This window comes from Neofelis nebulosa, chromosome 5 (genome assembly GCF_028018385.1).
Source record: "Neofelis nebulosa isolate mNeoNeb1 chromosome 5, mNeoNeb1.pri, whole genome shotgun sequence".
Lineage (NCBI taxonomy): Eukaryota > Metazoa > Chordata > Mammalia > Carnivora > Felidae > Neofelis > Neofelis nebulosa.
The window spans coordinates 34303672-34328663 of record NC_080786.1 but is presented as its reverse complement, the minus strand read 5'-3'; the positions used below and the strand labels follow the sequence as shown (position 1 = coordinate 34328663).

The following is a 24992-nucleotide window of genomic DNA, read 5'->3' as shown; positions in this document are numbered from 1 at the left end:
ATGTTACTTGGTACTTTTATCATCTTCCCAGAAAATGCTAGTGAATCTGTTTACTTCTCTCCAAATCTATATGGTATTGTTGTTGGATTTCAGTTGTATATCATTGTTAAATCCCACAGAACGTATTGTTTTATATAGCCACTGTTCATTTAGGTATATCGATGGTCTCCAATTTAACAATGGTTTGACTTAAAATTTTTCAATTTTACAGTGGTGTGAAAGTACTCATTTAGTAGAAACTGTACTTCAAATTTTGAATTTTGCTCTTTTCCTGGACTAGTGATAATGTAGTATGATACACTATTGTGATATTGGGCAGTGGTAGTAAACCACAGCTCCTATTCAGGCATGCCATCATGGGGGTAAATGACTGAAAAACTTAAAACCATTCCACACCCATGCAACCTTTCTGTATTTCATTTTCAGTGCAATGTTGAATAAATTATATGAAACATTCAACACTTTATTATAAAATAGGCTTTGTGTTTAATGATTTTGCCCAGCTGTAGGCTAACGTAAGTGTTCTGAACATGTTGAAGGCAGGCTAAGCTCAGGTATGATGTTCAGTCAGTTTTAAACGCATTTTTGACTTACACTCTTTTCAAATTACAATGGCTTTATTGGGGCATAACCCCATCATAAGTCAAGGAAGATTTATACATACATTTTTACCATCATCATTGCTTTTCATCTTTTTTCTTGCATTTTTTTTTAAATTTTTTTTTTTAACGTTTATTTATTTTTGAGACAGAGAGAGACAGAGCATGAACGGGGGAGGGTCAGAGAGAGGGAGACACAGAATCTGAAACAGGCTCCAGGCTCCGAGCTGTCAGCACAGTGAGCTCGAACTCACGGACTGCGAGATCGTGACCTGAGCTGAAGTCGGCCGCTCAACCGACTGAGCCACCCAGGCGCCCCTCTTGCATTTTTTTTAAATGTTATTCTTGAAAGAGAGACAGAGCATGAGCGAGGGAGGGGCAGAGCAAGAGAGGGACACAGAATCTGAAACAGGCTCCAGGCTCTGAGTTGTCAGCACAGAGCCCAATGCAGGGCTGGAACCCATGAGCCATGAGATCATGACCTGAGCCGAAGTCAGACACTTAACCGACTGAGCCACTGAGGTACCCCATTCTTGCATTTTTAAGTTTTCACCTGGGATCATCTTTTTTCTTAGACCAGAGAAAACCCTTTCATATTTCTTTTCATTGTTCTCCTCTTAATTTCATCAAACTTTTATTTGCCTGATTAGAAATGTTAGTTTTCTTGGGTGTAAAGATTTAGGTTGGTAATTACTTATTTCCTTTGAAGATCCTTTGAAGGGATCTTTCCTTTGCCATCTTGCTTATATCTTTTCTACAGAAAAAGGCAACATTTTATTTATTTATTTATTTTTGAGTTTATCTATTTTGAGAGAGAGACAGAGCAAGCAGGGGAAGGGCAGAGAGACAGGGAGAAAGAATTACTAGCAGGCTCTGCACAGAGCGGAGCCAAATGTGGGGCTTGAACTCATGAACTGTGAGCTCATGACCTGAGCCAGAAACCAAGAGTCAGATGCTTGACTAATGGAGCCACCCAGGCACCCCAAAATGTAACATTTTAAAGGGACCTGGGTGGCTCCGCAGTTAAGCGTCTGACTCTTGATTTCAGCTCAGGTCATGATCTCATGGTTCGTGAGATTGAGCCTCACATCAGGCTCCACACTGACAGCACGGATCCTGCATGGGATTTTCTCTGTCCCTCTCTCTCTGCCCCTCTCCTACTCATACATGCTTGCTCTCTCAAATTAAATAAACATTTTTTAAAAAGGTAACATTTTAATATTTTTTTTCTACTCAGTACTTTTGTTATTTTTTTAATATGAAATTTATTGTCAAATTGGTTTCCATACAACACCCAGTGCTCACCCCAACAGGTGTCCTCCTCAATGCCCATCACCCACTTTCCCCCCCCTCCCACCCCCCATCAACCCTCAGTTTGTTTTCAGTTTTTAAGAGTCTCTTATGGTTTAGCTCCCTCCCTCTCTTTTTTTTTTTTTCCTTCCCCTCCCCCATGGTCTTCTGTTAAGTTTCTCAGGATCCCCATAAGAGTGAAAACATATGGTATCTGTCTTTCTCTGTATGACTTATTTCACTTAGCATAACACTCTCCAGTTCCATCCACATTGCTACAAAGGGCCATATTTCATTCTTTTTCATTGCCATGTACTACTCCATTGTGTATATAAACCACAATTTCTTTATCCATTCATTAGTTGATGGAATTTTAGGCTCTTTCCATAATTTGGCTATAACCAGGGAGATAACAAAACAAAGCAACAAAAGAAAACAAAACAACCACCCCAGGTATATCATAGTAAGTTTTAAGTTTTAATTTTTACTATGATATACCTGGGTGGTTGTTTTGTTTTCTTTTGTTGTTTTGTTTTGTTTTTGTATTCTCCCTGGTTGTAGTCTGCAGAACTTCTTGAATCTATAGCTTGCTACCTTACATCATTTGGAAATTTCTCTTCTAATCTGCTTCTGCATACTTTTCTCCTTTATATTTATTTGACCTTTAACTGTGCAGTCTGTATTTATTACTCTCTTCTCTGTAATCTCTTTGTATTTTTCTTCTAGATATTTTCTTCTTACATCTCTTCCAGTTTTGTATTTTTCTGATTTTGAGTTATTAATTTCATTGTATATTTTTCAATTCTACAATTTCTATTTGGTTCTATTTAAATTTTGCATAGTATCTTGGTTTTTTTTCCTGTTCCCTTTGAAATTCTCAGAGTTGTCTTTTGTTATCTTGAACATTTTAAACATAGTTATGTTAAGCTCTACATCTTTAATGAACTCTTAAACTGCAGCCCCTATGGGTCTTTTTCTATTGCTGCATTATTTTTGCTAACACCAATTCATGGTGTCCTGTCTCATTTGCTGTGTATTTATTTATGCTGGATACTCACATCCAAGGTAACTAATTTCAAGAACAAATCAAATCTTTATTACTTCTTAAGTTATGCTCTTTGGGGCTCCAGCCCAAAATGTGGGAGTTTTGCTAGAGTTGCCCTCCAACATTGGCATTCCTGGACCCCAAGTTTTGTCCCCCCAGCTCTGCTGAACTATAAAAAATGCTATTTAGTCTCTTGGCCTCTGGTAGAATCAGTCAACATTCCCAGGGTTAAATGGTGAGCATTATATGGGCTTCTAAAAGTTTTTGAACTTTATGTAAATGGAATTTTAATTTTTTTAATGTTTATTTATTTTGAGGGGCACCTGGGTGGCTCAGTCAGATAAGCTGCTGACTCTTGATTTCGGCTCAGGTCATGATCTTGCAGTTTCGTGAGTTGGAGCCCTGTGCTGGGCTCTGCACGCGGACCATAGGTGGAACCTTCTTGGGATTTTTCTCTCTCTGCCCCTCCCCCCCCTTGTGCGCTCTCTCGCTCTCTCTCTCTCTCTCTCTCAAATAAATAAACTTAAAAATATATTTATTTTGAGAGACAGCAAGCGCACACACAAGTGGGGCAGGGGCAGAGAGAGAGGGGAGAGAGAATCCCAAGCAATCTCCATGCTCAGTGTGGAGCCCAACACAGGGCTCGATCTCATGAACTGTGAGATCATGACCTGAGGCGATATAAAGAGTTGGTTGCTTAACTGAACCACCTAGGTGCACCTGTAAATTGAATTTTTAAATTTAGTAAATGTCAGATTGTTTTACTAAGAACTTAAAATACTTATTTCAACGGTTTTATTTTATTTTATTTTTGGGACAGAGAGACATAGCATGAACGGGGGAGGGGCAGAGAGAGAGGGAGACACAGAATCGGAAACAGGCTCCAGGCTCCGAGCCATCAGCCCAGAGCCTGACGCGGGGCTCGAACTCACGGACCGCGAGATCGTGACCTGGCTGAAGTCGGACGCTTAACCGACTGCGCCACCCAGGCGCCCCTTAAAATACTTATTTCACCCTCATTGTATAAAGGGGTACCCTTCCACATCTCAGACAGCAATATGTCATTGTTTTGTGGGGGGTGTTTTTGTTTCTGTTTTCATTGTTAAAATAATTTCCCTAACTATAAATTAATTTGAGCATTTATTTTTATTTAAAAAATTTTTAATGTTTATTTTTGAGAGAGAGGGTTGGGGGGGAGAGAGAGAGAGAGAGAGAGAGAGAGAGAGAGAGAGAGAGAGAGAGTGAATGAATGCAAGTGGGGGAGGGGCAGGGAGAGAGAGAGACACACACAGAATCTAAAGCAGGCTCCAGGCTCTGAGCTGTCCGCACAGACCCCAGTGCAGGGCTTGAACTCACCAATTGTGAGATCATGACCTGAGCCCAAGTCAGATGCTTAACCGACTAAGCCACCCAGGTGCCCCATATTGTTTATTACCTTTTTTTATGGTACTTTTTTACCTTGCAACTTTAAAATTTCTACATAGTCAAATATGTCTGTATTTTATTTTATAGCTTCGTGATTTCCTTACTTAAGATCTTCTTTGCCCTTAGCCAGTCTCAGATGCTATAGCTCTTCAGGATTTAATCTTAGACTCCCTTCTTCTTTTTTTTTTTTTTTTTTTGGTCTACACACTTGTTCATTGATGCCATTCATTCCCATTGCTGCCCACATGTATAGCTGCAGGCCAGACCTGTGAACCGCAGTAACATGAACCTATCGTCAGTGGGGAGTATGCTAGCTCCTGGGGGATCCAGCAGTATGTGGTCCCTGCACTCCACACTTGTTAGACGAAGCAGATAACTGTGTTAGTTTAGAGGGATGACTGGGAGACTTGTTGGTATCTTGCACATTTTGTACTGCTATAAGAGAAAGGCTACAGCTAAAAGATTAGCTCCAGAATATATGTAGAACTATTACAAACCTATTAGAAAATGTCAACTCAGTAGAAAAACATGCAAAAGAAATGAAAAGGTAATTCTTGGAAAAGAAAACCTGAGTGTCCAATAAACACGTAGGAGACTCGACTTCACTAGTAATCAGAGAACAATTAAAATAAGATACCATTTTTAGGAGGGCACCTGGTTGGCTCAGTCAGAAGAGCATGCGGCTCTTGATCTCAGGGTCATGATTTTGAGTTCCATGTTGGCTGTAGAGATTACTTAAATGAATAAATAAAAACGTTAGAAATAATAAAATGAGGCACCACTTAAAAAAAAAAACCATTGGATTGGCAAAATTTTAAAATCTTGACAACTTCCAGTTGAAGATATGAAGAAAAGAACTTCTGGTCAAAATTTATAATGGCACAACCACCTATGAGAACAATTTGGCAAATATCTAGTGATACTGAAGATACACCCACTTTTGATTTAGCAATCCTACTTCTGAGTGTATTAAGGGGAGTGCTTCTCAATCTTTGACGTACATATAAATCACCACGGGGGCTTATTAAAACACAGACTCTGAGGGGCGCCTGGGTGGCGCAGTCGGTTAAGCGTCCGACTTCAGCCAGGTCACGATCTCGCGGTCCGTGAGTTCGAGCCCCGCGTCAGGCTCTGGGCTGATGGCTCGGAACCTGGAGCCTGCTTCCGGTTCTGTGTCTCCCTCTCTCTCTGCCCCTCCCCCGTTCATGCTCTGTCTCTCTCTGTCCCAAAAATTAAAAAAAAAAACAAAAAACGTTGAAAAAACAAAACAAAACACAGACTCTGAGTAGGCCTGGGGAAGGACGGGAGATTCTTAACTCCTAACAAGCTCCTAGATGATGTCGTTGCTGCTAGTTCAATGACACTCATTAGAGCGCTGATGGTATTACTGATCATCTGAAAACTACTGAGGTGAGTGGATGACTACATTCGTATGGTTGAATGCAAGAGTGAAAAGAAACTTGAGTTGCACATGTCAACTTAGATAAATCTCAAAAACAATGTTGAGTGGGAAAAAAAGCATGTTGCAGGAAGGATACATGAAGAGGATATTTAAAATTTTAAATAGTACTGTGTACTGTTTAGGGATATATGTTTATACAGGAAAGGAATATAGACTTGCATGAGAATGACAAACATCAAAATTACAACAGTGAGGAGTGCCTGGCTGGTTCAGTCAGTAGAGCATGTGACTCGATCTCGGGGTTGTAAGTTCAAGCCCCACGTTGGGTGTAGAGATTACTTTAAAATCTTTTTTAAAAATTATGGCAGGGGCACCTGGTGGTTGAGTCAGCTAAGCATCTGACTTCAGCTCAGGTCATGTCTCACAGTTTGTGAGTTTGAGCTCCCACGTCAGGCTCTGTGCTAACAGCTCAGGGCCGGGAGCCTGCTTTAGATTCTGTGTCTCCCTCTCTCTCTGCCCCTCTCCTGCTCACACTTTGTCTCTCTCAAAAATAAATAAACGTTAAAAATTAAAAAAAAGAAAAGAAAATTACGGCAGTGATTATCTGGGCAAGGCAGAGGGCTGGGAATTGGGAAGGTACATGGCAATTCAGTTGCAATGTAATGCTTTAGTTACTAAACTGGGTAAATGGTATAACCCAGTTAAATAATACAACTGTCTGTTATATTATTTTCTATATGTTGCACATCTGAAATACCTCATTCAACAACTAAAACAACAAAACAAATAGCTTCTTATCTTTAAGATGAAGAGACTGAGGCTCAGGAACCTGACCTGTGCCTAACTTCAAATCCAGGCTGCACTGTTATATTACCATGCTGCTTCAAATGAACAACACAGAACATCGGTTCACCAAGTCAAAGGCAAAACCCTGTCCCCAGGTTTGATTTCCACAAAGATTAAATCAAACTGTATGCCCAAGTATTCGATGTGGGACATGATGCACACTGAAAACAGGTTTTGACCTCTAATAACTAGAGTTCAACACAAGGTGCCTAAAAACACTTGCTTTGCTTTTTTTTTTTTTAAGTTTGTTTATTTATTTTGAGAGAGAGAGAGACAGCAAATGAGGAGGGGCAGAGAGAGAGGATCCCAAATAAGGCTCTGCGCTGAATAAGGCTCAGCACGGAGCCCAACGCAGGACTCAAACCCATGAACTGCGAGATCATGACCTGAGCCCAAATCAAGAGTTGGACGCTCAACTGACTGAGCCACCCAGGCACCTCAACATTTGCTTTGCTTTTGGACTTAAGTCTAAAACATTTGTTTTTGGGGGCGCCTGGGCAGCTCAGTCGGTTAATCATCTCACTTCGCCTCAAGTCATATCTCAAGGTTCATGAGTTGGAGCCCTGCTTCGGGTGTGCATGACCCCCACTGCTGTCTGTCTCTCTGCCCCTCACTCACTTGCGCCCTCTCTCTCTAATAAATAAATAAAACATTTGTTTTGGTACCAGATAAAATACGGCCATTAAAAGAAGCCCATTATTTAAGAGAAAAGAAAATACCCAAACACTTGAAAGCAAACCCAAATGTGAGTTGAAGAAGCCTTGGAAGAGTCTCTCTTAGTTCCTCTCCTTCCAGTGGCTGTGATGCAAAGTGGGGGTGGAGAACAGGGGATCATTTCTGTGAAGGTAGTATAGTGACCTGCCAGTTGTGAAGACTTGAAAAAAAAGTTAGAGGAAGCAAATAGTCAAAGGCTAATTTCAATACGCTTGCTCTGCCACCTAGCATGTCGCCTGCCTACCCCAGACCTGGTGGAGCCAGCACCTTCCCTCTCTCTGTTCTCCCCTTAGTTCCTGTTCCTGGTACTTGAACCTGGTTGTGCCTCTGTTCTGCCCCAAATCTCTTAGAAATAGGTTAGTGGCAGGGAGATAGAAAGGGATTGGCTTCAGGGTCAGGAAAAACCTGGGTTTACATCCTGCCGGCGCCACTAGTGAGCAACTCACTAGACTTGAGACAATGTATCCAGGCCAGTACTGTCCCCACAGAATATGGTAGGATGATGGATATGTTCTGTATCTACACTGTCCAATATGGCTGCCCCTAGCCCCAGGTGACTATTGAGCACTTGAAATGTGGCTAGTGTAATAAAGGACTTGAATTTTTAATTGTATGTAATTTTACTTAAATAGCCACATGACTAATGGCTCCCATATCAGACAGAGCAAGTGTAGAAAACGGAGAATCAATCCCTCCTCTCACAGAGGATTACCATGTGAGAATAGACAGGAGATACTGCAATGAAGGGTCCTACTATTAAACTATATCCTGCCTTGAAAGACCATAAGAGTACTGAATGAATTCTCAAGCACTCACTGTCCTGACGAGGCAGTCTGAGTGTGCTTGGGTGGGCCTGCTTCCCGCTGTTGCTATCTCCCCACACCATATGCAGCTTTTTTTTTTTTTTTTTTTAATATTTACGTATTTATTTTGAGACAGAGAGAGAGGGATCACATGCAAGCAGGGGGAGGGGCAGAGATAGGAAGAAAGAGAGAATCCCAAGCAGACTGCACTGTCAGTGCGGAGCCCAATGTGGGGCTCGATCTCATGAATCATGAGATCGTGATCTGAGGTGAAGAGTTAGACACTCAACTGATGAGCCACCCAGGTGTCCCAGCAACTCTGACTTTAGTAAATACTGCCTGAGGATGCAAGTGAGGCAGGCTGGTGTAAAGAAGTTTGTTTTCTTTCTCTTGTTAATTTGTCCCTACTGTGCTGATTAAACAAAATGACTACATTTCCAGAAACCCATTTTTAATTAAATTCTTGTGTGACACGACTTGACATTAAGTTTCCAGATAGAAAATGTTTCTCATTTTCTCCAGTTAAACTAATCATGTCATTATGTACCAACTGCTTTAAACTAAAGAGACTATCTGCATAGGTTAAAAATATACAAAGACATCCATTTTTAGAAACACAAATCAAGCAGCACCCATTTTATTTTATAGTGTTTATTATAGTTAAAGTTCCTCTTGTAAAACATTAGTGATTTTGGTCCATATCTTTGGTCCATTTGGCTTTAAAACACTTTACATTATTTACAAAATAAATTGCAATTTTTATGATTGTACATAATTTTTTTTTGACCCTTGGAATATTACCGTTTTAAGTAACTAAAAACTAAACAGTTGGGAGACTAAGTGTACTAAAAAGTACATCTTGAACATATTTAATTACCACAGTAATTTAAAAGTCTTGATCTTTACTTCTTAAGATTAAAATGCACCATCATGAAGTCATTCAAGAATCTCCGGAATTTCTCTATCATCCACAATGAGACTATGGATAATCCCTTCTTTCCGCTTCCCACTACTGACAGCCTTTATGTAACAGTCATGGTTCCCAACACTGAAGTGAGTTTCAGTCCCGTCATCTACAAACTCACCCTAGGCCAACAAAAGAAGGAGGAATTAGTGTTCCAGAAACATTTATCTTCGTCTAGAGCATTAACACCATCTAAAAGCGTAGTATAATGAAGTATCTATCAGCTAAATGTTAAACTTTGGAAAATTAAAGTTAGAACCTTGTATTGCTAGATGCTTTTACATCTCTGCTATGAACCGAAAATGTCTTACCTGTACCCCTCAAGATTATAGAATCTTATGTTTCAGGGGGAAAAAAAAAACCCTTACACCACGTGGCTAGGTGACTATAACATGTTCTATGTAGACAGTATCAACTATTTTTAAAAGTAAAAATGACAAACATGATAGCAAACACATACTTTATACCAAGTTACTTGTTCTATATCAAGAACAGCTCGCATGCATTATTTCAGGGTGTCCTCGCATAGCCCTGTCTATAGACTAGAAGTACTATTACTATAGTCCTAGAAGTATTATTACTATCCACACTGCAGAGGTGAGGAGGTGGAGGCACAGTGAAATAGTTGCTGAGGGCCCCCTTCAGGAAGGGATGGGATGTTCTTACCCACTCTGAAAATCTGATTCCTCAGAATGTAAGGTGATTTACTGTAAAACACACAGGTCACATAAAAGCAAATACTACCGAGTCTAGACCCGTTCTTCCAGACACAGTAGCCACCGGCCACAGGTGGCAATTGAGCACATGAGATGTGGGGACTCTGAAATGCAACGTGCTATTTAAACATAAAATATACACTGAGTTTGGAAGACTGAGAATGAAACAGAGAATGTAAAATAACTCTAAAAACTTTTTATGTTGATTACATGTTAAATGATAATATTTTGGATATACTGATTTAAACCAAATATATTATTAAGATGAATTTCATCTTAAGACTTTTTAGTGTGGCTGCTAGAAAAGTTATACAAGAAACTCGTATCTGTGCCTCATATTGTATTTCTACTGAACATCTAGAGTAAAAAGATCGGGGCCAAGTAGTACAGAGAAGGAAGGAACAGGAGGCTTGGAGGATAAATGTGAATTCTGCCAGACAGCAAAGAAATGACAAGCAGACTTAAAACTTGGCTATGGGCTTCCTGGCAGCCAAAGTGGACAGAGCAAGGTCCCGTAGCTGATATTATCCAACCAATGAAAGCATGGGATGCACTGGGTAGAGCTTTTTCTGAGCTCTGAGAAGATTCTGGCCAATGGCTCTTTATGGGAGGTGTACTGACACCTTGCGGGGGCACAATCTCACAGATACATAATCTTGGTCATGAGGCTTTGAGATGAAAAGAAAAAGGAGAAAATAAACTAGCTCAGGTGTGCACTGTGCTGGGGAAGGCTGCCCAGATACAGAGCTGCCAACACCACACTGCAAATTAGGTTGTAGTTACAATAAGGAAGCAACTGGGTTGTAAAGGGCTATTGTCCAAACACTTGTGCTTCCCTGTTAATAACTGAAGAACAAAGACATTGTGGATAAACATTATCATTAAATTCTTATTTACGACCACAGACCACATTCTTAACACCACAAAACAATGTTCTCTTTACATCTGCACTGGAGAATTCCTTGAGGGTGGGAGGGAAGGGGATTAAAAACTGCTGACTGAGCATCTAGAGAATTCCAGGGTAGGAAAGAAAGAAGAACAGCAAGAACCACCAGGTGTGGCATTGGGTACACAGCAGGTGCCTGATCTACGTTAATGGATTCCACAAGGGGCCGTGAAACACTGAAGTGCTCACCAAGCCTCTCTGAATAAAAGAAGTCTCTAACAGTGGATTTAACTTGGAGAGTGAGTGGCTCAAGCTCTGGGGATCGTTGAATGAGCCCTGGTTAAATATCCCTTCAAGAATTCATACCAGGAGTAAGAAAGAGAGAAGCATTTATCTTTGTAACTTCTGATTTCTGGCGTGGGCACTTCCTCAGAAGCAGACAGCCACGAGACCCAGCAGGTCTTCGGTAGCCTGCTGAATAAATTCATCCCGGACCTCCTGCCTTCCGAGCACCTCTCCCCACCTTCCTATCCCGACGACAGACAAGGAGACAATGGCAGCAACTACAATGTGCAACTAGCTAAAACGTAACAACAGCAGAGTCTTGTCACCTCTAGCCCAGAAGTCCACATCTGAGCTAGCATGAAAGGTGGGTACAAGGGATGGCGCCCCCTGCTGGCCAGCAGACCCCACAGCCCTCTGGAATGTCCACCCAGGGACGTGAGCTGCCAGTCCCACACTCTGTGCTTTCCATGCTGGTCTCTGTCTCCACTTGCTCCCTGTGCTGTGCACACCGCTATTACTTCATTCTCACCGAATTCATCCCAATATCCATCCCACATAACAATGCAAGCAGCTGACGGCAGGGGCCCAACACTCTGGGGTCTGATGGGGATGTCGTGCTTGGCCTCAATGAGCAGTGTACCCTCCTGGCACTGCTGGTCTACAAATTCCACTTGTCTTCTCGGGTTTGCGACAGTGCCCTTTCCTCTCTGCCTTTGTGTCATCTGACACTGTGTGCAGCACTTCTTTTTCAAAAACTTTTCTTCTAGAGAAGTACTATCTGCTTTGAGTATGGTATATGTAAAGCCCTCCTATTCAAAGTGTCCTATTCAAAGCCTTCCTATTCAAACCCATGGGCCGACAAGCAGCATTGGCAGCACCAAGGGAAGTGTCACAGTTTGCATTTAACAAGATCCCAGGTGATTCCTATGCATGCAGATTTGAGAAGTGGAGGTATAGAGCCCCACCTGAACTTGGAAAAACACAGGAGGAGGCCAAACTTTGTGGGGTGGGGGGGGCAGTTTTTGAATTGTGGATGCTTTTTAGGACAGAGGCTGGTCCAGGCGAGGAAAGGTGCCAGCTGGTGAGAGCCGATGCCAGCTCGCAACATAAGGTGTTTCCATGCCCTTCCTGTCCCCAGGCGCTGTCTGGGAAAGGTCTTCAGAATTTGGAGTCAAGGGTACTTCATCTTTCTTGTTCTTAACCGAGATGACCTTGGTTAATTATCAATCTCCACAATTAGGAAATGCAGCAACATTTCAATGGCAACTATACTCATGGTGCTAAAAGTAATCAGAGGGTCAACTTACTGCTGTCTCCATTCTTTTACCATTACACCATACGTCCATAGTGTCTTTTTCTGTAAAAGTAACAAATTAAAAAAAATTATACTCTATGACTCAAAGTTAACTCTTCATTATTTTAAGAAAAGTTTGATATACTAGATTTTGAAATGTACTCATGGCTTTCAAATTCTCCTAAATTTGAAGACACTATGTTTACTCTCGGTTCACAGACAAAACAAAAATGAAACAAAACACTCTTTTAAGAGAAAATCATGGTCTCAGCACAAATGGATGAAGCCTTGTCAAACAAAATAAACACCACAGCACAAACTTCAGTATTTAAGAGGATGCACAGAAATGAATGTGAGGAAGGAACTTTTCACATGGACTGTCATCGTGACCAGTTGACTCCCCTGTCTGTCACACTGAGCCACCTGGATGATGGCACAGAAAGGCCACCAAGAAAGGCTGCCACGAGGTTCACACAGGCTGGACAGCACGTCAGGCTTAGAAATTTAGCCTTTAATTTCCTACTGGATAGCACAAGAATCTCTATTCATTTTTTGCGATAGTTTCACTTTGGGGAAAATTATTGGATCATAAAAAACCAACAACACAGGTATACCTGGTGGCTGTGCTGGGTACGGTGCTACTGGGTATGCACTGGGTATGGAGCCAAGTGCTGCCATGATAAGTTTGGCTGTTGGTTAAGCTGCCAGAGCTCACTTTGGGAGGCATGTATACGTGTGCGCGTGTGCACAATATATGTGCGTTTTGGGGGAAGATTCCCCAGGCTTGCTTGTAAATATTAGTGTGCTGGCAGGTGGCAGGAAAGAAGACTGCAGTCATTAAGCAGCCAGAAGATGACCTGTAGGTGTTATAACGAAGGCTGGAAAGAATCATGACCCGTGTGCGTGGGATGCCCAGGAGGCAAAAACTTGCCTGGGGGTCAAGGCTGAGGTGCCAGTCAGGGGCTTAATTGTGACAGGCCATCTACTCCAGGAACACAGTCTAACAGGGATCCTTTTCTCCCCACACCTTGAGATGGGAGCCTCAGAGAGTGGAGGGAGGCCTTTGAGCTGGGCTAAAGGGAGACAGAGGCAGAGGGGCCCAAAAGATGTGGGCAGATGTTGCCCTAGTGGCCTCCTGAGCGGAAGGCATCACCAGCCGCAGCTGCAGGGAAACCCAGCTTGTCCCAACAGCGGATCAGAGAGCACAGTGCTAAAATAAGCATGGCGGTGGTGAAAACTGGAATTTTATTTAGTGTGCTTGCTGGACATGTGCTTGCACGCAGATTCCTTCTAAAGCTATTATTAATGTACCTCTGAAGAAACCTGTTAATCCAGAAACCATAAAAGAAAAATGGGATAAATCTGACTACATAAAAGAATATTTCTGCATGGTTTAAAAAACCATGTACACACATAAGCAAACTCATACAATAGATGACAAACTGGGAAAAATGAAGTGAAGCTCACAGCACAGACAAAAGTCTAATCTTGAGAAAAAGACCAACAGCCCCAAAGAAAATGGGTCAAAGGACACGAAGATGCATTATCAGAAAAGAAACACAAAAGGACCTCAAACATGAAAAGATGCTCAACTTCACTTAATTTTGAAAAAGGCAAATATGAACAACACTGAAATACCACGTTTCATGCAGCAGAATATCAAAAAAAATAACAAAATCTGACACCATGCTCAGCTGGAGAACCTGTGGGGAAATGGGTACTTGGGAGCACAAACCAGTAGAAGCACCAGGAGGGACAACCAGGCACCATCTCCTCAAACAAGGGCAGTGATGTTGGACCCAGCGACCCTACTTTCCCACTTCTGGGATTTTATGCTAAAGGGATATGTGAACCAAATTCCAAGAGGCAGGTGAACAAAGCTATTCATCCAACACTGCTTCTAACAGCAGCAGGTTAGAAATAGCCCAAACGCCCATCTGTCAGGGATAAGTTAAATAAACTATTTTACTGACTACTGAGACTTACTCCGCAGCTATAAAAAAAAAGTATGAGAAAGTTCTTTATGTGCTAGTAGAAGAGGATCCTCCAAATATACAAATAAGTCAATAAAGCAAGAGGCTTTTATGAAATAAGGCAGTAGTAAAATATTTGTATTTGCTTGACTCTGAATAATGAAACACTGGAAGGGCTCATTATTAAAAAAAAAAAAAAAAAGCTTATCTTTATTGAGGAAACAGGGTGGATGGGAATAGGGGTGGAAAGAAATTTCTGCATGTATCTTTTCCCATCATTATTATTTCTGAATCATATCAGTCTAGCACCTATTCAAGTATGTATGTTAAAAAAAAGAACATATCTATCTGATAAAGTATTCAGTCATTGCTGCTCAGAAGTGGATTCAGTGAGTCATAGGAGGTCCTGGAGCATGTGCGTCTTGGAGCCTCTTCCCTCTGCCTGCCTGCAGCTTTCCTAAAAATAATGAGCATCTTTATCGTATGCCCAGATTATGCTCCTGAAATACCATTTGCCTCTACTAGAAACCAGGGCATTTTGGAAAAAGGGGTGATTTCATGTCTGAGTAGAAAATGTTCAAATGAGCCTAAGACATCTTGTCATACCAGACTGCAAGGAAGCTTTCAATGTCTACCAAGGATGTGTCAAAAGGACTCAGGAGTAAATCTAAACAATACACCATTGGCCAAAACTGGGACAATCTGAGGGTCAATAAGGATAATAACTTCAATATGTTGTGACACACATCAAATTGTTTAAATCCATGAGTTAATAACGACCAAAAAACCCTAAACAATCACTTTTAGAGGAGAATATGTTCCAATTCAGTATTTTGAAAACTGGTAAAGGCAAAACAAGTGTTATTCTGCATTTGTTATACAAATTGTAACTCTGTGCAACCAGACAAATGACAGGAAGTTTCTTATTTTAGAAATATTCCAGAATATCACCATTTGGCAACTGCTAATGAATTAATGGCTACAAACATTAGGTATTAAAAGTTGGCAACATAAAAAAAAAAAAATGTGCCTCTTGATATAACGAAACAACATGTGCCTCTTGATATAACGAAATTATAAAGTAGTGTTGCCAGAAAAAAAAAAATCAAAGCTAAATCTGACCAATTCTTCAGTCAACTACCAATGTATAGGAAATATTAGAGAAATGCAGGTGCCTGGCTGACCCAGTTGGTAGAGTATGCGACTCTTGATCTCAGGGTTGTAAGTTTGAGCCCCACACTGGGTACAGAGATTACTTAAAAATAAAACTTTTTTATTTTTTTATTTTTTTAAACGTTTATTTATTTTTGAGACAGAGAGAGACAGAGCATGAACAGGGGAGGGGCAGAGAGAGAGGGAGACACAGAATCTGAAACAGGCTCCAGGCTCTGAGCGGTCAGCACAGAGCCCGACGCGGGGCTCGAACTCACGGACCGTGAGATCATGACCTGAGCCGAAGTCGGACGCTTAACCGACCGAGCCACCCAGGTGCCCCAAAAATAAAACATTTAAAAATATATATTTTTTAAAGAAAAGCAAAAAGAAACAGAGAAACATCACAGAAATGCAATCCACAAAATCCATGTACTTCCAGCCAGTGCTCCAAACATTTTTCATTCTTTTTTAAGATTTTATTTTTAAGTAGTCTCTATACCAACATGGGGTTCAAACTCACAACCCTGAGATCATACTCAAAATCCTGAGCCAGTCAGGAGCCCCAACATTTTTCATTCTATTTTTTTTTTTACTTTTTTTGAATATTTATTTTTGAGAGAGAGAGATACACACACACAGCATGAGTGGGAGGAGGGGCAGAGAGAGAGGGAGACACAGAATCCAAAGCAGGCTCCAGGCTCTGAGCTGTCAGCACAGAGCCTGAGCCATGAAATCATGACCTGAGCCGAAGTCGGACGCTTAACCGACTGAGCCACCCAGGCGCCCCAGCAACATTTTTCATTCTTAAAAAAATTTTTATAAAACGGTATTTGTAGGGGTGCGTGGGTGGTTCAGTCGGTTAGGCATCTGACTCTTGATTCTGGCTCAGGTCACGACCTCACCATTTGTGAATTCAAGTCTTGCATGGGCTTTTCCCTAACAACTCAGAGCCTACTTGGGATTCTGTCTCCCTCTCTCTCTGCCCCTTCCCCCTCACTCAAAAGTAAATAAATAAACTCAAAAAAAAAAAAAAACAAACGGTATTTTTCTAGCATTTGACTAGACTGCAGAATCTTTACAGGTAGGGACAACATCTCTTCATCTATGTATCCTCAGTGACTGATATGCTAACTGGTATTTCGTAGGTACTCGATATCATCTAAATAAGTGAATCAATGAATTAATGAGATGATCCAAATGGTCTTAATGATTTGAGAAGCAGGAAATACTTGGAGTACCAGAAGAGAGAAAAGATAGTAACTGGTAAATATGTGTCTCTTAAGTTTTGTAGGCCTGGTAGAAACAACACAGATGGCAATCTGTAACAAAAAAACTTAGTTTAAAGATCAATGGCTTACTACTTTTTATTTTTTAATCTACTTTATCTGGACTTTGACAATTTTGATCTGTTGCAGTACTAAACCTATTGCTACCTAGAGAAAAAGTCCCTGGTTACTAATCAATCTTAGATTTCCAATGGTCTTTTTTTTTTTTTTAATGTTTATTTATTTTTGAGAGAGAGAGAGACAGAATTGGAAGCAGGCTCCAGGCTCCAACCTATCAGCAGAGAGCACGACGTGGGGCTTAAACTCATGAACCATGAGATCATGACCTGAGCTGAAGCTGGACGCTTAACCAACTGAGCCACCCAGGTGCCCCTCCAACTGTCTTTACACATCCTTTTAAAGACAAATATAATAATATTAAATAATAGAAATATCAATAATAAATAGCAAATGTCTACATCAATATTTCTCTCTTTTTTTTTAACCTGTTTATCATCCTCAAAACTGTCACTATAAAATCTGGTTCTCACATATCAATTAAATGAATACTTCATTCACACAGGACACATCAAAAATACACCTACGTTGGGGCATCTGGGTGGCTCAGTCAGTTGAGGGTCTGACTTTGGTTTGAGTCATGATCTCATGGTTCATGAGTTCAAGCCCCACATTGGCCTCTGTACTGACAGCTCTGAGCCTGGAGCCTGCTTCCAATTCTGTGTTTCCCTCTCCTGCCCCTCCCCCAACTAGTGTACCCACTCTCTCTCTCTCTCTTGAAAATAAACAAACATTAAAAAAAAAAAAAGAAAAATATACCTACCCTTACACTCTGTCTATTCAAAGCTCTCACAGAGGGACTAATTAACAACCATCATAAAAAGCCAATGAATTCTGCAGAAACAGCACTCACCCAAAACGATTCTAAAGTCCTCACCATCCAAATGTAATACCCAAGTATTGGTGGTTTTTGACCTGTTCTCCATATACTTCTTGAGACTCTTCCCATTAATTTCCAGAGTATATTCATATGCAAATCCACTGATAGCATCTATATTTATCGTTGCTTTTGTCTTTGCAGCTCCAACGCAGAAGGTTTCTTTGCCCACTAATTTGAACATCCATTCTTTTCTTATCTCTTCCTAAGCAATAAAATATAAAAGTTGAAAACACACAAATGGAAGAAAATTTAATATTTATAGAAATGCTATAATTTAAAAAATTTTAAGTTTATTTATTTTGAGAGAGAGAGAGCAAGTGAGTGTGGGGGAGGGGTAGAGAGAGAAGGAGAGAAAGAATCCCAAGCAGGCTCTGTGCTGTCAGCAAGGAGCCTGATGAGGGGCTTGAACTCACAAACCATGAGATCATGACCTGAGCTGAAATTGAGTCATATGCATAACTGACTGAGCCAGGCGCCCCAAGAAATGGTATAATTAAAGCGAGTAAACAGCAGTGCTATATAGGTATAATTTTATTCTTTCATGATCCAAATATTTTACAAAATAAAAGCACTTGAAGTTTAAATGTTATTTAGTCTATGGATTCTGTAACTATAAATAGTTTGCTTTGTCCAGCAAAATGATACAGGCCAAAATATAAAGATAACCACTGTAAGAGAAAAGCCCTGAATTCATACATGAAGAATCTATATTAACAAAATCAAGCATTTTTCCCCTACCTTCCCATCTACATATACCACTCGTTTGCCTGATGTGGTCCCATGTTCAAATTCAATCTTATGGACTCCGTCACTTAAAGCAACATCCCAAACGGCTACGAGATCCGTCATTTTTTCCAGGCTATAAGGAGGGCTAAGGGAATAAAATGAAGCAATTATAATAGACCAAAAACAGTAATTTATCTTTCCAGGTAAAAATATCAGATTTTTTAACCCATAAAATTAGAAAATATTAAAGTGATAGTAACTGAGAAATTCTACTCACAGTACATACAACTATCTTCTCCCTCTTGTGCACTCTTCCTTTAAGATGAAACTACTATATATGGGTATGTAGTCGGATAATTCCAAACAAAGTCACCTTAATATTAATAGGATTAAGAGCCGATCAGTTTATCCAGGATAGTATTCTAAGCTTGGCTACAGAATAATGCTTGGAAAGGTCAGTAAAAAGTCTCTACTTCTCCCCTGCACCCCCATTTAGAAAGCACAGTATTTAATTCTGGTTTTTCTTCCTCAGATCCATTCACTCCAAAACAAAAACTCTCCAAACATTTCATACTTAAACCAATTAGGATTCATTTCAACAAAAAGGGTTCTAATTCATTATACTAAGAAAAATAAAAGTCATAGAAGAAATGTCCTATAATAGAGAAAAAAATGGAAAATGGTAATTCTTGTCCTTACTATAGTAACCTTATTTAAAAAATAAAGGATTCTGTTTTGTTATAAGTTTCTGGCACAAATTAAGTACATATGTTTGATATTAATATGTTAATATAAAATATATAACATTCATCCTATACGAGTCCTGTGTGAATGCCATGTTATATAAGACATACATAAAATATATTTGAGCCTGTTCTTTTAACTACATCTTACTCCTTATTCACTCTAATGTCTTTTGTGTGCTCTAAGTCAGAAATGGTAAATGGATTTTTTTGTCATTTTGAAGTGATTGCCAGGAACTCTGTGCTAAGATGGGTTTGGAGACCTTATATCAGGCCCTATGGGAAAAGACGTGCCATGTTGGTGGCAGCCACCTACATGCCAAGTGTTTACTGCCCTTGCTATAAATCACAGAAAAGCAAAACGAAGCATTCTGCAACTTTACAAAATGTGTGCTTAACAAAAGTAGCCTGGATAAATAACTCTTGAGTAATTAAAACAATCTTGAAAATTTCAAAAGCTAGTTTTACTGCCATGCAAGACATTTACCTTTCGTCATCTTCAAAGATAGGACTGTCATCTCCAGATGCCATGGTTGGCAAAATAGCCTTTAATCCAATTAGCAGCCAGGAAAGAAAAAAGCAGAATTGCAGCAAAGAAAGATTGAGAGCAACAAAGATAACATCTGCAAAGGGTTTTTTCTAAGTTTGCAATCCATTTCTTAAATTGCATGCAGTTTCTGATGAAACCAGCTTTTACATACAATAGAATTGCAACCTCCAATTTCCGGAAAAGAAATTAAGTCATGCACATTGGCCAATCATATTTTTCCCTGTTATAAATGTATAATTTCCTAAAACTAGAGAATAAACTCTAGTTTATTCCAAATATTATACCACATCAGAGCTGCAAGAGACCTAGAGGTCCTCTGGGTCCTGTGCTCCTCAAATCAAGGTATAAGAAGCCCCAAGGGTGTGAGGTGTAGGTCAGGGAATACATAAAACTCCAGGATACACAGAATGCATCTCAGGAAGCATCAATGTTACAGGGTGGTAACAAATTTAAATGCAATCATAATATTAAATTTTAGAATACACATTATGTCGGAATATATAACTTAAAAATTTGGGGGGGGGCACATGGTTAGCTCAGCCAGTAGACCATGCAACTCTTGATCTCGGGGTCGTAAGTTCAAGCCTCACATTGGGTATAGAGCTTACTTAATAAAAAATATAATAAATTTTAAAAAATTTTTTTAGAGAACTTCAAAGAAATGACAAGTTTGCAGGTAGCAGCCAAGGATATGCTAGTGCTGTTTCCCAACAGCAAACTTAATTTATCCACTTACTCGACCCCACTTAATTTACTAGTGCCAATAATGAATCCACAAAAGTTATGTGGTTTGCTCAGGTCACTAGTAGGGCCTGAGCCAGAATTAGAGCCCAGTACTCCAATGCAAATACCCCAGAATTAACTGGGCTATAATACTAATTAAATTTTACTAAAATCAAAAGCACACATATTCACACATGCATAGGAAACCCTCCACATTTGGAGATTTGAGATTAACAGCCTGTACCCCTGCCAAACCTACCGAAAAATAGGCTCAACTATTTTTTGCTTCCAAAATCTACTCTGGCCTAGCCTTTTCCCTATAGTTGCCCAAGAGTGCTCCCTCCTTGTTAAAAATGGGAGATTGCCCAACTTCTTTAGCTGGAAACAGTCAGAACCAACAAACTGTTTTTAAAAGGATGTCAAAGAAGAAATTAGTACTGATAAAAGCACTCCAACAGGCAAAGAAAACATACAAATTTTAGAATAAAAATTAGACAAAACTTCAAAACCCTTTGTAGCTAGAATAAATCTTTTTTTTTTTTTTTTATTTGGTAGCACCTTAACAATTTGTGAAATTTTCTAGTCTTTCTAGAAGCCCTAGGATATCTCCTATGAAAGTGGAGGGTATCCTGCACCTATAAAAGCAAAGAGAATACATAGCAATAGAGGAAGCAAACAGAATATAAACTTGGATAAGCCATCCTTTGCACATCAGAGTGGGCTTAGGGATATCATTCAAATTTTGCTTTATAACTTTTAAAGACCTTATAAAGCTCAGTAATTCAGCATTCAAACTTGAAAGAATTGCCCAGTTTTTCCATGACAAGGGACTTTAATATTATCACACTAACATAAAGGCATAGTACTAACTTAATTACAATAACTTTTCACATTGAAGTATAAAAGACAACACAACAAATTAGAAGGGAAGTGAGAAATCAAAATCACATTTATTTTTTAAAGTTTTCCCCTAAACTATCAACATTTATTTATACATTCATTTATTTATGGAGCATCTATCTAAGGTGCTAAAAAGTTTTGGAAATAGTGATGGTTGCACCAAATTGTGAATGTGCTTAATGCCACTGAATTGTACCCTTAAGGATGGTTAAAATGGCTGGGGCACCTGGGTGGCTGTTGGCTAAGCATCCAACTCCAGCTCAGGTCACGATCTCATGGTTCAAGAGCCCCGCATCAGGCTCTCTGCTGTCAGTACAGAGCCCGCTTCAGATCCTCTGTCCCCCTTTCTCTCTGCCCCTACCCTACTCTCTCACTCTCTCAAAAATAAACATTTAAAAGAAAAAGATGGCTAAAATGGAAAATTTTATGTCATATGTATTTTGCCGCTACTTAAAAAAATTAATAGTGTAATATACAAAAAGACACTGTATACCTTAAATGGGTGAATTGTATGGTATGTGAATTATACTTCAACTAAATTGTTAAAAAAAAAAAAAGATCTAGGTGCCCTTCTGGTAGTGTTTCTTGAAATGTGATTATATCTATAACTGAAAGATGATCACAACTGTCCTTGTTCCCAATATCTCCATTACTCATTTGAATAATGATAAATATCTGTCACACATCTCTAAGTTACAAACTGGACTTAATAAACACATGTCATATTCTAAATTCATTCACCTTGCTGATAGTTATCAGTAACTTATGTGCCAGGCACTCAGCTGGACACTAAGCTCAGAGTGAGGGGCTCTAGAGAGACCAAAAGATGACTACAACAGAACCATAGGAGTGTCCTTGAAAAGGGAAGCAGTGAAGGACAGAATGGGCCCACAGAGAAAGGATACTGGCCTGCTAAGTGGGTAAGGAGAGAGAAGAGACTTGGCTTTATTTTTATTTTTAATTTTTTTTAACGTTTTTATTTATTTTTGAGACAGGGAGAGACAGAGCATGAACAGGGGAGGGTCAGAGAGAGAGGGAGACACAGAATCTGAAACAGGCTCCAGGCTCTGAGCTGTCAGCACAGCATCGGGCTCGAACTCACAGACCGCGAGATCATGACCTGAGCCGAAGTCGACCGCTTAACCGACTGAGCCACCCAGGTGCCCCGAGACTTGGCTTTAAAACCTGAGAGAATGGGGCACCTGATTGACTCAGTCGGTTAAGTGTCCGACTTCGGCTCAGGTCGTGATCTCACAGTTTGTAAGTTCAAGCCCTACATCCAGCTCTGTGCTGACAGCTCAGAGCCTGGAGCCTGCTTCAGATTCTGTGCCTCCCTCTGTCTCTGCCCCTCCGCCGTTCTGTCTCTCTCTCTCTCAAAAAAAAAAAAAAAAAAAAAAAAAAAAAAAAATTAAGTTTTAAAAAATAAACTCTTATACATACACTTAATTTTCAGGATCATGTGACCAAACTGGAAAATGATCATTACAAAGAAAATTCCCTCTATTTAATAACAAAAATGTAAATGAAAATGTAAATGTAAATGAAAAGGATGGAAAATGTAAATGAAAAGGATGGAAAAACAAATTCCATTTTTTTCACTGATGAAGATGATGTCACTCACTCAACACTTTTTACATCTTCAAAGAAAACTTAAGTATCTAGACATCAGCGTATCTTTTAAAGTCTCTTCCCTAGCGATCCAACAGTCATGTTTCAGAGTATGCTTCAAACATTAAGACGTTTCCACTGTTCATCTAAACCCAGATTGAATTTTGCCTTAAATTGGGTTTTAAGTGTACTGCGTACTGCAATAGTATGTCCAAGCTAAACCCAAGTCAGTTTTAAATTACTAACACATTCATAGTTCCCTTTTCAGCAAAAGCTCTAGGTAAGGCCAGCCACAAGGGAGGTCACTTTTCAACAAGTAGGTGTTGACACTGTACGCCCAGAACCTTGTGAAGCCCTGGGACCTCCAGAAAAGCCAGGAAGCTTCGTGAACCAGGGGGCTCAACGAACTGCTTACTGTAATAGCTACAAACTGAAAACCACCTGCAAGTTCACCGACAGCGGGGGAGCGGGGCGCGGCGCGGCATCCACGAAGTAAATCACAGTCCGGTCACTCAACAAACTGCACGTACAGCCCGGGCCAGGCCCCGGGGATGGATGCGGCGGTCAGCCTGGCGCACACGAACGCAGTCCAGTGCGGCCAATACAAAGGACGCAGGAAAATACGCGAAGCCACGGGTATGCCCGTAATGCATCCTTTGGCCAAGGATGTTACGGCACCTCACGATCTAGGGTCTGCACAAATACGGTCTGCTTGTGCGTCCATGGAAAAAGCGGCTGGAAGTGTATTATCCTAAGGTCGCAGGGCCTGGCCGGGCAGGGGAGACCCGCGGCCTGCCGCTCGGTCCCGCCTCTGCCCTCGGCCCTGCAGACGCGACACGCCCGGAACACCCCAGCACCGCCTGAGGCCTCACCCGCGGCGTCTCACGGTCCGCGTAAACACCGCCCACCGCTAGCAGCGCCCGCCGCTGCCGCCTCGAGATGGCCACCGCCGTCGCCGCCGCGCTCCAGCGCAGAGGCTTCTGGGGGCCGTCTCACCTGCGCCGCGGGGCTCACCTGGCCGCCGTGGACCGCGGGAGGGTCTGCGTCGTGGACCCGCAACGCGCGGGTTCGGGCTCTGCCACTTAGGCCGCGTAGGCTTGTTCCCTTCGCCGAGAACCGGGCGCCTCCTCCGCGTAAGCTGAAAGCTCGGCAGCCGCCAGTCCCGTGCGCGCCGACTCTCTGGCGCTTCAGGTCCCCGGAGGTGCCCAGCGCAGGCCGCCACCCGCCCCCGCGCACCGCAGACCCAGCCCCGCCCGCTGCCTCAGAGGACGTCTTAGCGCTCTCTGCACGGGCACCCCCTCCCCGCCCTTCCCCGCTCCAAACCTTAAGTCCTGCACCGCGTCCAGTCGTCCCGCCAGCCGAGGTTGGTAAGCCCCACTGATAGCCAGCGCGAGGCTGGACGCCGGGCATAACCTGGTGGCCAAAACAGAACCTGTGTCTTCTCTGAAGCCACAAGGCAGGTAAATCTGATTATGGCCTTCGTTCTTTGAACTCTGTTTATGGTTCTGGCCGCTTCCATAAGGACCCAAACTCTTTAAGGGGGCATGAGGCCCCGTGTAGATTTTCAGATGATGCAAGCTCTTTCTCCCCGCCCCTGCGGGCCTCTGCGGATGCTCTTCCCTCTGCTGGGCACTCCTCCCTGCTTTTTCCCTTAGTTATCCCCCACTTTCTTGTTGAGCTTGCTCTTCAGATATCATTTCTTAAGGAAAACTGACTTGGCCCTGAAGACTTGCAGCACTTGGAATTCTCCTTAGTCCCTGCCAGGGTGTGTAATTATTTGTGTAATTGTTGCTTAATGTGTAATTTAATAGTAGACGGAGGTCCTTAAAGGCAGGGGCAATGGGTGCTTGGCTCTCACTCTTGCATCTCCCACATCAGCACAGTGCAAGATGCTGAGCAAGTGTGTGAGTGAAAAGGAAGTTGAGAGACAATAGGAAACAATGTATTAATAGATTAATCAGTCTGCAAAGTCATAATGATTGAATTCTTAAGCAAATTATGTTACAAGGATTCTGCTTAGTGAGCACTGATTTCTTGTTTGCTACCTTGTATTGAAAACTCTTCTAAGACAAAGACTCTTCATATTTGTAATTTTCTTCTAAATCAGTGTCTGGAACAGAAA

The 24992-nt window shown here is 41.2% G+C and overlaps 1 protein-coding gene across 6 annotated transcripts; it reads right to left on the bottom strand.

Annotated features, from left to right (window-relative positions):
• Positions 1 to 8832: 8832 nt before the first annotated feature.
• On the bottom strand, positions 8833 to 24462 carry FAIM (Fas apoptotic inhibitory molecule). 6 transcript variants are annotated; one of them, XM_058730023.1, is made up of 6 exons: positions 24194 to 24462; positions 19577 to 19635; positions 18359 to 18491; positions 17594 to 17822; positions 12283 to 12332; positions 8833 to 9210 (listed from the first exon to the last, which is right to left on the bottom strand). In XM_058730023.1, exons 1-6 carry the CDS (start codon positions 24278 to 24280, stop codon positions 9061 to 9063), a joined length of 708 nt encoding a protein of 235 aa, XP_058586006.1. In that variant the 5' UTR covers positions 24281 to 24462; the 3' UTR covers positions 8833 to 9060. The 6 variants fall into 6 exon arrangements, with proteins under 6 accessions (XP_058586006.1, XP_058586008.1, XP_058586009.1 ...); XM_058730025.1 differs by lacking the exon at positions 24194 to 24462 and adding an exon at positions 23885 to 24103; XM_058730026.1 differs by lacking the exon at positions 24194 to 24462 and adding an exon at positions 23312 to 23694.
• Positions 24463 to 24992: the final 530 nt, after the last annotated feature.

Coding starts and splice junctions, on each gene's coding strand:
- FAIM (XM_058730023.1), bottom strand. CDS start 24,280: ATGCCCGGCGTCCAGCCTCGCGCTGGCTATCAGTGGGGCTTACCAACC. Junction 18,492..19,576: donor ATCTTTGAAGATGACGAAAG/GTAAATGTCTTG, acceptor TTATTCCCTTAG/CCCTCCTTATAGCCTGGAAA. Junction 9,211..12,282: donor GTAAAAGAATGGAGACAGCA/GTAAGTTGACCC, acceptor TTGTTGGCCTAG/GGTGAGTTTGTAGATGACGG.